The following is a 13186-nucleotide window of genomic DNA, read 5'->3' on the forward strand; positions in this document are numbered from 1 at the left end:
GGAATGGACTTTAAGCAGTTAGTCCTTGGCTTCACCTGGGTGTGTAAGGTGTACAGATATGTACTTTGACTCTCTCATAGCAAGCAATGATTGTAAGAAAAGATCACAATAACCATAGTGTTTGACAGTACCTGAATAATGCTGATGCCTACCTGGCAATAATTGGATGGAGGCACCGTGGTGTATAAAATCACTTTACCCACAACAATTGTTAGTGTGTTAAAAAGTAAGTGTATTTACTTAGAGGTTGTTTCCAACTTTAATGATTGTAAGATCATGTCCAACATGCAAAGCCCTCCAAGATCATCAAGTCCAACTGTCAACCCAACACCATCGCACTCGCTGAACGATAGTTATTACTTATTGTGGCTGCTCTGCATAGTAGGCTTGAGTGTGTTGCTTGTGTTCACTTAGGATTACTACATGTGTAGTTTAACAACAAAATATGACTGTAATGAAAAACAGTATAGCAGTTGCCATTCAAACATGAAGGGCACCCTGAAGCAGTAGCTCCTTCAGAACACAGAGGAGCTAACCAAGCTGGTGCAGAAAGCTCTTGCAGGATGCATGGGAATTCCTTTAGGTTATTGTAAAATTACCTTGAAAACCAGTGACCTGTGTTAAAAAGCAAGTATTTTGTGTGTGAGATTATTGCTGGAGTTACATCTGGCAGCTGGGGTATTTCAATGTGGTAAACTCTGCAACGGTTTAGCAGCTCAACCTTTTGTGTGTAGGTATTGGCCTGGCAGTCACGTGTGTTAGGTGGGTGAACAAAGAGACACGGTATGGCATGTGTGGTTACAATTGATCTGGGGTAAAAAGAGACATTTTAGACTAAAAGAAAAAGAGGCATATCCAGTGTGTTTGAAAAACAGATTTATTTGGCTGACAACTTCTGGTATTCATGTATAGACAATACTCTTCTAACATATTTTATAGCAGAGGTTAAATTTTCAAAGAAAAGTGTAAAATAAAACAAACACCCAACCCCCCCTCATTAACTATTTAAAGTTAGCCATAGTAGACTGTTGTAACCAGGCTAGGAAAAGTGCACAGAATATTGGCCTATAGAAATGACAGGCAAATCTCAAAAGCAGTCTGTCAATTCATAGGTCATTTTCCTGGACACCAGCTCTTGTTGAAACAGACAGCTAAGCCTAAATGTGATGTTGCATTTGCATCCTCATTTTGCAAGTCTGAACCACAACAGGTTGCTGACATATTTCTAACACATAAGACTATTCATATTCAAGGTGTGTGAATAACTAATGCCCTTAAAACAACAGTGAATAACTTACATTTCAGAACAAAAAGCTGTTTTCTTGTCTTGAATGCTGGGTAAATGTCTAGCTGCTCTGGAGTCTTTGAGTGTCTATCAAAAGTAACAGCATCTCCACTGGAAGTAAGCGTAGTCCACATGGAGTTGCTGTTACATATGAGAGCACCAGTGGTCAGTCTTGAGTGATTCTGTTCATGTAGCTCCTGTAAAAAAGACTTCAACAAAAGAAGAGTCCCTAAAATACACTGCTGTGTTTCCTTCTGTAAATGGGATTCCCTGAATTTATATGAAAGGCTGCTGAAAGCTTCTCTTTCAAGATGGAACTGCTTGCCTCTAATAAGAGTATTTTCCCAACGTCAACAGTGCTGTCTTCCTCAGTGGGAAGCCAAGGGCTAGATTGCAAACTTGTATTCAGCAAGGTTGGTACAAGTATGTTAAGACTCTTCCTGCTTGCTGCTGTGGCCCCCCTGAAATAGCCCTAAAAGACATTTGATTGTATGACACTGTTGTCTATGATCATAAAGGATCTAATTGCCAGCAGTGTATTAAATTTCAGTAGAGCATACCACATAGGCACTGCAATCAGGAATTTAAGAAAATCAGAGAGGTTTTTGTTATTTTAGAGTGAAAGAGCAAAGAAAGTTGTGCATTGTTGCCATTTTCAGTAAGAATACAGAGGTAAGATTCCATGTGATTTTTTCTGCCCAAGTGGAGAGGAAAGGAGTGTGAATAGAGAACGTGCACCAACGAATGCTTATACTGTTTGTCAGCTTAGAAAAGGTATCACATTTTGAGGAGGAAAAAAACCCCAACATTTTAATTCTAGGAAGTTCTTTAACTCATGGAAGAGGAAAGAGAAAAAGCTGCAGGAGTAAAATGAGAGATTTGTATTTCCAGTAGTAGCTCAGACCAGGTAATAAATATGAGATACCTACTTTAATCTGCCCTCATCTAATAACTCCTTCACCAATTCACTGCTCATAACACTAAGTACTGTTGCAAAGATTACCTACTTTAATCTGACCTCATCTAATAACTCCCTCACCAATTCCCTGCTTATAACAATAAGTACTGTTGCAAAGATTACCTACTTTAATCTGACCTCATCTAATAACTCCTTCACCAATTCACTGCTCATAACAATAAGTACTGCTGCGAAGATTATCCAATGCTTGAGAACTTTTGTCCTCTTCCCTCTGACTTGGGTTAACAAATGACTTAAATTTCTGACAGAGAAAAGCCCCACCTGGTTTTGAAGTGGATTCGCTCTGGGCTAAAATTGACCTTTTTAAAACACTGAGAGATTTTCATGACTTGCAAGCAATAACAACTTACCATAACATAAATACTTACTTGCCGCAGTAGCAACCTTCACGTTCATACAGACGACGGCTTCTCCTCCTTGCTGCGGCTTGAAGAGAGCTTGAGAGAACATCAGGCGCTGTGTTCCTCTCCTCCTGACTGTACCTTAATGCTGCCTAATTTCTGTTAACACATTAAGTAAGCGTTCAGCACAATCAATACCAGACTTCAGAGTGATTGGCTGGTGTCATGGTAGCGTGAATTGCCGTAGGGGGTTCAAGTCAGTCTTAAAGCGCAGCGAGTGACACGTAATGCAAGTTCTTCTAGATAGTGTATGAATACAGGGCAAAGTTTAACAATGGTGTTTATTGCTAACTCAGGGAATTACCATGCTCACCTTGAAGCCCACAGATTATAAAATGATGAGTAGTTATTTGAGAAAGGTGGTTTTCACTCGCACCTTGGGTAAAAGTACTTTGCAAAGAAAGATCCTGCAATACCAAAATCTTACTCCTTACAATATGAACGCCGTACGTACAGTTAGTGCTCTCTCCTGTGGCAGTAGTTAATCTTTTCCTAGGATCCCTATTAGAGGGAACAGGGTGAGGTTTTTGTGTTTTGTCTTCAGAATTTCAAGCTGTACAAAGAAAAAGTCGGTACTGAAACAGTGTCCTGGAGATCTTTGGTCTTAACTATCTCCTCTTACAAAAGACTTGCCTGGTACTGGTAATTTTCCCTACAGAATATGAATGAACACTCTTATCATGCACTGCTAATTTTTATTTGTCTTTCATGATAAAATTGTAAGAATACTGAGAAATAACAAGCTGACTTCAGTCACTGACTCCTTACTTCTTGTAAGTCATTAGTAGCACAGAGAGAAGAGAAGAGAGAATAGAATAGAATAGAATAGAATAGAATAGAATAGAATAGAATAGAATAGAATAGACCAGACCAGACCAGACCAGACCAGACCAGGTTGGAAGAGACCTTCAAGATCATCACATCCAACCTATCATCCAACACCACCTAATCAACTAAGCCATGCAACCAAGCACCCTGTCAAGTCTCCAACACCCTGTCAAGTCTCCAATCTATCTGACCTTTTAATAGTCTGGAAACTGATCATATGCACGTGTCATGAAAATGTGTCCTCAAAGAACTGTGGCCCTTCATGACTTAACCATGTAAACCTTTGCATTGCAATACACTTTGTAAAAGGTTAGTCCATAGTCTGTTTTACACTAATGCTGTATCCACAGCGGTGTGACATTGGCAATATCTGCTTACTGTAAATGAAGGCAGCTGGTTTATGATGGTTTCCCAAGGGAGACTGATTGCAAGGGTTTATTTCCTTCTCGTCCCTCCCCCCACCTCCACTGGAGAGCAGAGCAGTTCATCCTTGCTGCAAGTAATAGACAGCACTTACACAGTGTTTCAGGTCTATCCTCTTTGTGTGATAGGCCTGACCTTATTATCTTCTTCCTTTAAGTAGAGGAGTCATCACAGTTAGCAGTTGCAATGTGAAAAAAGTGGGGGCACATCTCCTTTGCTTTTCTCCTTTATCTTCTTTCCTCCACTACTCCTTTACCTAAAGCTTAGGCTGGAAAGTAGCCCTGAGGAGAGAGACTTGGGGGTGCTGGTGGACAAAAAGCTCAACAGGAGCTCTCAATGTGCTCTTGCAGCCCGCAAAGCCAATCAGATCCTGGGCTGCATCAGGAGAAGTGTGGCCAGCAGGTCGAGGGAGGTGATCCTCCCCCTCTGCTCAGCTCTGGTGAGACCCCACCTGGAGTACTGTGTCCAGTTCTGGAGCCCCTATTACAAGAGGGATGTGGAGGTGCTGGAACGTGTCCAGAGAAGGGCCACAAGGATGATCAGAGGGCTGGAGCACCTCTCCTATGAGGACAGACTGAAGGAGTTGGGGCTGTTCAGTCTGCAGAAGAGAAGGTTCCGAGGTGACCTAATTGTGGCCTTCCAGTATCTGAAGGGGGCCTACAGGAAGGCTGGGGAAGGACTTCTCAGGATGTCAGGTAGTGATAGGACTAGGGGGAATGGAATGAAGCTGGAGGTGGGGAGATTTAGGCTAGATGTGAGGAGGAGGTTCTTCACCATGAGAGTGGTGAAGCCCTGGAATGGGTTGTCCAGGGAGGTGGTCGAGGCCCCGTCCCTGGGGGTGTTTAAGAGCAGGCTGGATGAGGCTCTGGCCAGGCTGATCTAGTGTGGGGTGTCCCTGCCCATGGCAGGGGGGTTGGAACTAGATGATCCTTGTGGTCCCTTCCAACCCTGAATGAAACTATGAAACTATGAAATCTGACAAACAGATTTCTGCTGTGTTCAAACTGAATCTAGGTAGTTGCTGGAATACATTGGTTCTTTAAGAGTATATTCCCACGTGTTGTCCAAGGTAGCTGGGTCTGTAGTTTTGGGTCTGCAGCTGGATTTGTCACCTCTTTTAAAGTCCTGCAAACACTGACATCATGAAATACCTGCTGAATGCTTGAATAATGTGTAGGTGGAAAATGAATTAACCACTGGAGTTTATGTCCCTCTGTGGAAGGGTGTTTGCAATATGGAAAAGCTATTGTGGAAGACAAGTTCCTCTTTAAGTTTTCTGTTTGCTTTATGTCTGCATGCTGGTAGCTTTTGCTATACCACTTATGGGTATGATTCTTGAGTAGAAAATTCTTCTCTCTCTAATTTGATGCCAGGGCTGTTAGCTAAGCACTGAATGACATCTTCCATGGATGCACTCAACATGCACTAACATTTTATGTGGTAGTAAGCACATTTTAGGCTAAGTAATCTTTTAATTCAGCTACTCTGTTGTAGTGACTTCTTTGGGTAATGCTTGACCAGTAACAGGAATGCACTGAGATGGTAGAGAGAGGTCTTGAAATACTCACTTGAAGACAACTAGTTATCCATAATTGTCTTTAAAAATACTCTGGTAGTGTGTTTAAGAAGAGGTAAAAGATGGAGCCTTCTGTTGGCAAGGAATGGAAAATAATGTAGTGTATTGTTTTTCCTAAACTGTTTCCAGATGCTGTGGTCTGGGGGCTCAAGAGGGGATTGGACGTGGCACTTGGTGCCATGGTTTAGTCATGAGGTCTGTGGTGACAGGTTGGACTTGATGACCTTTGAGGTCTTTTCCAACCTTGGTGATTCTGTGTGTGTGATCACTGGAGGTCTGGGTGTAAAGCCAGCATCACCTCCAGTGGAAGGTGCTGGCCCCACAAGACGGACACGGATTCAGTGGAATAGTTTAGTTTGGGCTGAAACAAACAACCTTTTCCTTGGCTTATTTGCTTTTTCTCCTGTGAGATTTCTGAATTTGAAGTTTTAGTCTGAAAGAGGCTAAACATAAGGGATGCTTATCAGCTGTCTGCCAGGACTGGAGCTGCTGTTTGCTTTTTGTCTTGGAGAAGTAACGCTTCACAATTACAAGTGGAGGCAAATAGGCCTCTGTGCAAATATCTCTGAATGGAAAAGATACCACTCAGAACCGGAGCTCCTAAATGTTGTTTTACCAAGATAAATGGTAGCAGATATGATACAAAGCCATAAATTGTGTCCTATCATCATTAAACTGGAAGCTGAATGATACCCATTCTAGTCTGAAAGGGTAAGAATGGCAGTGGTAGGCTAGCTGGCTATTGCTTTGCTGGCGTTACTGGTTGGTGGATTTTTCTCTCCAGGAAACCTGCTACAAGAATTTACCTTTAAAATAGATTGATGCTTGATTGAGTAATACAAACCATCATTGTCCATCATTACAAATTTTATTCCTACATTCAACAGCAAAACTGCATTTCCATCTTACTGTTGCACTTTGTGTAACGGAGTAGTAATTGTTCTACATCTTGGTGGAGAAGGTGGGTTTTCATGCTTAAACCCTGTGGAAGAGCCCACTAAATGTTGCAGTGAAGTAGCTCACCTAACTGTCAGTGCAGAAAAAGTACTGTGCTGAAGACCAAATACAAACCCAAGTGATGACACTAAGGAAGTTAGATCAGGTGTCTTTTGTGTTTTCAAGGTAATTCTGTCAGGTCATTATTTTACCTTTTCTCCTTTTGGACTGCTGTGTCAAGAAGTTCAGTAAGTAATGTGAGAAATGAAGGTTTAGTCAAAACCAAATCTCTGGGGGGCTTTGGTAACAGCAGTTTGAGTTTGAAGTTGGCAGATCACGATGATCTGCTCTACTCCTGAAGTACAGTGCGTGTTTTAAACGTCACCTCTTTAGCAAGTGCCCTGTGAATCAGCAAGACAAAGCACATGGGGTGTGTTCTATATCTTAACCTTTTAATTCATGTCTAGACTTTGCATTAACTGATATTAAAAGTCAGTTCCTTTACCCAGTGTGGACAGTGATTGAATGTGTCATAAATAGTGCACAGAACTGCATGCATTGTGATTGCATGATCTGTTCACACCAGAGAAAATACTTAGGCTTTCTTATTTTTTCTTACTGCTGTAATACCTCCTTATTTCAGGACCTTTCTTCTAGCTGTTGCTGTACCCTATGAACTCATTTGTTGCCTTCAGATAATATGTAGAATGTTTACTTACATCACTCCTCCTGGATGCAGAAGTTTGTTTCTCACATTATTTGGGTTAATACATTTATAGGTGTGCCTCTTACCATTTAAAGAAAAGATTGCTTAACAATGTCTAATACATACATGGTCATAGAATTGTTTAGGTTGGAAGGGACCTGAAAGATCATCTCATTCTAACCCCACTACCACTGGCAGGGACACCTTTCACCACACCAGGTTGCTCAAGGCCTCATCCAGTTTGGCCCTGAATACCTCCAGGGACGGGGCATCCACAGCCTCCCTGTGCAACCAGTTCCAGTGTCTCACCACTCTCCCTGTAAAGAATTTCTTCCTAATAGCCAGTTCAAATCTACCCTCTCAAGCACAAAGCCATTCCCTCTTGTCCCATCACTGCATACTCTTGTAAAAAGTCCCTTCCCTGCTTTCTTCTTCAGGTACTGGAAAGCTGCCCCAGGGTCTCCCAGAGCTGCCTTTTCTTCAGGCTTAACAGCCCCAACTCTCACAGCCTGACACCACAGGGAGGGTGCTCCAGCTTTCCCATCATCTTCATGACCCTCTTTTGGACCTGCTCCAGCAGTTCCATGTCCCTCTTAGGCTGAGGTCTCAGGAGAGCAGAGTAGAGGGTCAGAATCTAACTGCTGCCAGGTCAAAGTCAAGAAATAGCAAGTGAAATGGATTTTAGAAGTTTACAAGCCACTGGCACCTTCTGAGTGCCCAGTCATTGAGTATTCACAGGAAAAAGAAGCTCTGTAGAATACATCTGATTGTGCCCAGGTTTTACACAACCCTACACATCTTGCAAGAGAGAAGTAGGAAGTGTTTTTAATACAGGCAGGAAGCTCTGCAGAGGCTTGGCTGGGTGAGAAAATCACAGGTTTAAATAGTTTGATCTCTTTATCACCACTTTGGGTCTTTGATACTTGTTGATTAACTCATCATTCATAAGTCCCTTTTTTTTTTTCCTTGTAATTCAGTGACACTGTCACAGATGTCATCAAAATAGTGGAGCAGCAAGGGACAGATGCATGGTGGACCCTTCCTGTTGAACAACTGCTATCAAAAGAGGCTGTAGCGAAGGTAAGGGTTTTTTGGTTGTGGGTTTGGGGTTTTTTTTTACTTCAAATACAGGTGCTGGAGGCAATTCAGTCATGAGAAGTAGTATGAAATTTCCACATAGTCAGTCCCATGGAACTTTACACACTTGTGCCTTCATTAAAAGGTATCCTGTGAAAGGAACACTCAGAAATTGAGGTCTGAGTATGATAAAACACAGAGTCAGATTTGTGCCGTTAACTTGGAGGAGAAATCTCCATCCTCCTCTTTTTAGTTCAGGCAGAAAGTGGCATCCTAACTGACCAGATTTTGAAGCTAAGTGTGTCTTTATTGTTGTCATTAATAAATGAGCATTTCTGTTTAAATCCTCCTCCTTTATGTTGTTCCTGTAACCACCTGCTCACACATGGCAGCACACAAACTGTAGTATTGCTCTGCCCTCTCAGGACCTTTGGTAGTTTTGCCTGGTTCTGGTTTGGGTTTTCATCAGCAAGTATCTGAAAATGACTGTGGGATAAAAAGATCTTTTGAGTGAACACAAAATATGTAGCAAAGCTTGTAGAAAACTGGTCCAGAAAACAAATCTACTTTAGCTTTTAAAAGCACTGATGATACAAATACTGCATTGGCATGATTTATTAATTGTTTCTCCAATAGGCTGGTGGTCAGGATGTTTTGGATTATGTCAAGGGACAGGATGTCCTGGATATCTGGTTTGACAGTGGAACTTCCTGGGCTCATGTTTTAGAAGGTACAGATTTAATAGATTGATCTTTCTGTTGAAACACTTGGGAGAGCAAAAATCTAACAGGCTCACCTGATGATGTTGGTATCAGCACAAGTGAGTTAGACCATGCCAGCGGCAAACTGGTGGTGACTTCTTGTACAGCTGCTTTTGCTTGTAAAGATAAGGGTTTAGTGTTGGCAAACTCCTTTTCAGTTGAGATTTTTTCTTATGCTCCATTCTGATTGATCCTGCCCTGTGGCATACCACAGACCTTTTGATCAGAACATGCCTGTTTAGAGGGTGGGAGTTCCATGACAAAAAATGGCCAAGGGACTTTACTGCTGATTGGTAACTTAGTATCATAGTATCATTCAGGGTTGGAAGGGACCACAAGGATCATCTAGTTCCAACCCCCCTGCCATGGGCAGGGACACCCCACACTAGATCAGCCTGGCCAGAGCCTCATCTAGCCTGGGCTTAAACAGCTCCAGGGACGGGGCCTCAACCACCTCCCTAGACAACCCATTCCAGGGTTTCACCACTCTCATGGTGAAGAACCTCCTCCTCACATCTAGCCTGAATCTCCCCACCTCCAGCTTCATTCCATTCCCCCTAGTCCTATCACTGCCTGAGATCCTGAGAAGTCCTTCCCCAGCCTTCCTGTAGCCCCCTTCAGATACTGGAAGGCCACAATGAGGTCACCTGGGAGCCTTCTCTTCTGCAGACTGAACAGCCCCAACTCCTTCAGTCTGTCCTCATAGGAGAGGTGCTCCAGCCCTCTGATCATCCTTGTGGCCCTTCTCTGGACCCATTCCAGCACCTCCACATCCCTCTTGTAATAGGGGCTGCAGAACTGGACACAGTACTCCAGGTGGGGTCTCACCAGGGCTGAGTAGAGGGGGGAACTTGAAGTATTTTCCATTGACAAATTTCAGTTTGTGCTGGTGCATGCTAGTTGAGGCAGAACAAAAGTGAGAGGAGCTGCTCAGTCTGAAATTCTTTCATTTGAAGACTGTAGGGTGTATTTTTTGGACTTAACTGGTGACTTCCAGTAACTAAAGCAGAAAATGGCTTAGAATATTAATGTTTGCTATATGCTATTTACAGTTCCTCCTGCAGCTCCTACAGTTCCTACTACAGCTCCTACAGTTCCACTAGGAGCTACTCAGAATGTAGGAGATGTATGTTTCTATAACAATGTATGAAATCTACACTGCTTGGAGGCTACTCCAAACCCAGGAGACCTTTCTAAAGGAGGAGTCTGGTCCCATACATCAAGTCTGTTGGACTTTAAACCCTGAGTACCCAATTACATGATAACAATCTTGTTGAATTATAAAACACGTTAGTAGCAGAGGTTTTATTTCTTAGCAACGTGGTCAGGCAATAGTACCATCAGCAAACATTCATTTTCTAGAAGACCTTTACATATGTTAAAGTTCATACTCTTGAAAAACGTTTCTGGTTTAGTTTTGGAAGGTGTAACAAAGTAGTGGTGTTGGTTAAGCCACACCTTGAGTCCTGTGTCCAGTTCTCAGTTCAGGAAAGATGTTGGTTTGCTGGAACATGTCCAGAGAAGGGCAACAAAGCTGGGGAGGGGTTTGGAGCACAGCCCTGTGAGGAGAGGCTGAGGGAGCTGGGGTTGCTCAGCCTGGAGAAGAGGAGGCTTAGGGCAGACTTTATTGCTGTCTACAACTACCTGAAGGGAGGTTGTAGCCAGGTAGGAGTTGGTCACTTCTCCCAGGCAACCAGCACCAGAACAAGAGGACAGAGATCTCAAGCTGTGCCAGGGGAGGTTTAGGCTGGATATTAGGAAGAAGTTCTTCCCAGAAAGAGAGATTGGCCCTTGGGAGGTGCTGCCTAGGGAGGTGGTGGAGTCACCATCACTGGAGGTGTTTGGGAATAGACTGGATGGGGAACTTGGTGCCATGGTTTAGTTGATTAGATAGTGTTGGACGATAGGTTGGACTCAATGATCTCAAAGGTCTCTTCCAACCTGGTCTGGTCTATTCTATTCTATTCTCAGTTACAGACTTGGATCTGTTTGGGTTTTTTTAAGAGCTTAACACCTCATATGCAAAATCTAGCTCTAATCCTGTCTAGGTGAAAGATGCCATGTTTAATAAGGAATAGCACAACCAAGACTCTTGATTCACTGTTAACTTGGGTAAGGTTCCCATTGGGATTCTGTAATGTCTAAGGAAGGTTGGGTCTTTCACAGTACCTGCTTCTTTCATGGAGCCTGCAAAAGTTCCTTTTTTCTATCTAGTCATCTGGTCTCTTGAGGCTTGATGGGGAGTTGGTGTGCATGAGTGTGTGGGTTAAACCATCACATTACACAAATGAGGCATCTTCTTTTGCTGTCTGATATGACTGGAGAGGCCCCACTGGCCTTGGAAAAGTTGGGGGAAGGACTAGCAAGCAGTGTGATCTTCTAAGCCTGTGTCTTCAGAAATGACCCCAAAGTTGCATTACCTTTTTTCCCTGTGAAGCTGAGGCTCCTGGCTGCTGCCAGAAGTGAAAGTACAGTCTCAATGATTTATAAGAAATGACTACTTCAACTTACCCTTTATAATACAGTCACTTTCCAAGAGCAATTGCTGAACCAGTGGTTTTGTCTTGTATTTTCCCAGTGTGCTCCAGCTTTTTAAACTTTTTTGCAGAACTCCTCCCCAGTACCAGTAAAAATAATGTGCAGGCCTTAGAAACAGAGTAACTGATGGGGAAAATGGATGAAAGCCATGGAGAAATGAAACACTGCTTAGAGGATGCCATAACTGGAAGAACTTCCAGTGGCTTCAACTCATGAGAGCAGAGAGAGGCCTGTGGAAGCTGGTGTGCTACCTGCTAAGTGCTACCTGCTAATTTTGTAGTAGGAGATCAGTGATAACAGCAGTTATTGCTTGCCTGTAATGACAGGGTCATGCATGGCAGCAGTTGTTTTGCACCATGGGAGTTAATCTCAGGTCAACTGGAGGATAGAATAGATGGCTAAAACTGCAAGGCTGATGTTCATAATTGTTTCACTCTACCATGAACTCAAGGCCCAGACTGATAAGAGTAAGTTGTGCTCTTGAATACTTGGGGAACTGAGACCTGACTTTTCACTGAACTTGAAATAGCTGCAACTGAGCTTATTAAATGAGATGCAGCAGTTAGGAATTTCACCCCTTTAGCTGGTGACCACTGTGATGGGTTATGCCCATCCTGGAAGCAGGGGGGGAGGGCTTGTGAGAGCATTGCCCTCCCTGCAGGGGGTTTTCCTCCTGGGAAACTAAGTTAATTTGTTCCACTCCCCCTCCCTGCCCAACAAGACTATAAAAAGGAGGACACTGCAGCCATTAGCTTTCATGGGCCCCTGCCTTTGCTTGGATGAGGACTGCTGGTGGCTCTGTGCTTCTCTGCCACGTGGTCAGGCCTGATCCTTCTCCCTGCTACCTCCACACCTCTTCAAAGAGACTGGTTTTCTGTTCTTACTTTTTCTCCCATCCATCCTTGTTCCTTACCCTTGTGAGCCCTACCTGTTATTTTTACATATATATATATTGTTTAAAGAAAATTCTTTACCTCTCTACTTCCAAGCCGACTCCAAATTATTTCTTGGTGGATTTGCTCTTTTCCTTTCTTTTTCCTCTCTGTTGGGAAAGAGGAGGGGGGAGCAGGGGAGGGATTCTCAGCCTTGCCCCCATCTGAGCTCTTAAGTCCCAGTTAAGGCTCAAACCACCACAACCACACAGATTGCTTTCAAAAAACATGGCAGGCTGGGAACAAGGTGGGGAGGAGAAAGAGGAGCATGAAAAGGCTGTAGTGAGGTGGAAGTTGGTCTCTTCTCTCTAGTGTCAGGTGATAAAATGAGAGGCAATGGCCTGAAATTGTGCCAGGGGAGGCTTAGTTTGGACATTAGAAAAAATGTCTTTATGGCAAGAGTGGTCAGGCATTGGAGCAGGCTGCCCAGGGAAGTCACCATCCCTGGAGGCATTCATGGAATGTGTGGACATGGCACTTCAGGATGTGATTTAGTGGCCATGGCAGTCAATGGCTGGGCTCCACCATCTTAGAGGTCTTTTCCAAGTAAAACAGTTGTGTTATTCTAGGAGGGATCTGAACAGGTGAAAGGAATTGCTTGTGACAGCAAAGTTGGTGGCATACACCATAGGTTACATGGATCCAGTCATATTTCTAAAGCTTCCTTGCCAGAGGCTGGGCGTATTTCTGATGGAAACAACTTAAAGCCTCTCTTTTTCCTTAAATTATAGTTGCCTTCCTTTT

The 13186-nt window shown here is 43.3% G+C and overlaps 1 protein-coding gene across 1 annotated transcript in view; it reads left to right on the top strand.

The window, feature by feature from the left end:
* The window catches only part of IARS2 (isoleucyl-tRNA synthetase 2, mitochondrial), a 36730-nt gene that overhangs the window by 9711 nt on the left and 13833 nt on the right, over positions 1 to 13186 (top strand). Inside the window, exons 13-14 of the mRNA XM_068153503.1 lie at positions 8112 to 8214; positions 8848 to 8941. Of these exons, the coding sequence (XP_068009604.1) occupies positions 8112 to 8214; positions 8848 to 8941 (197 nt within the window). The remainder of the gene's footprint in view (positions 1 to 8111; positions 8215 to 8847; positions 8942 to 13186) is intronic.

The sequence above is a fragment of the Melanerpes formicivorus genome, unplaced genomic scaffold (assembly GCF_026170545.1).
Source record: "Melanerpes formicivorus ecotype bairdi unplaced genomic scaffold, bMelFor1.0.p_v2 SCAF_26, whole genome shotgun sequence".
Lineage (NCBI taxonomy): Eukaryota > Metazoa > Chordata > Aves > Piciformes > Picidae > Melanerpes > Melanerpes formicivorus.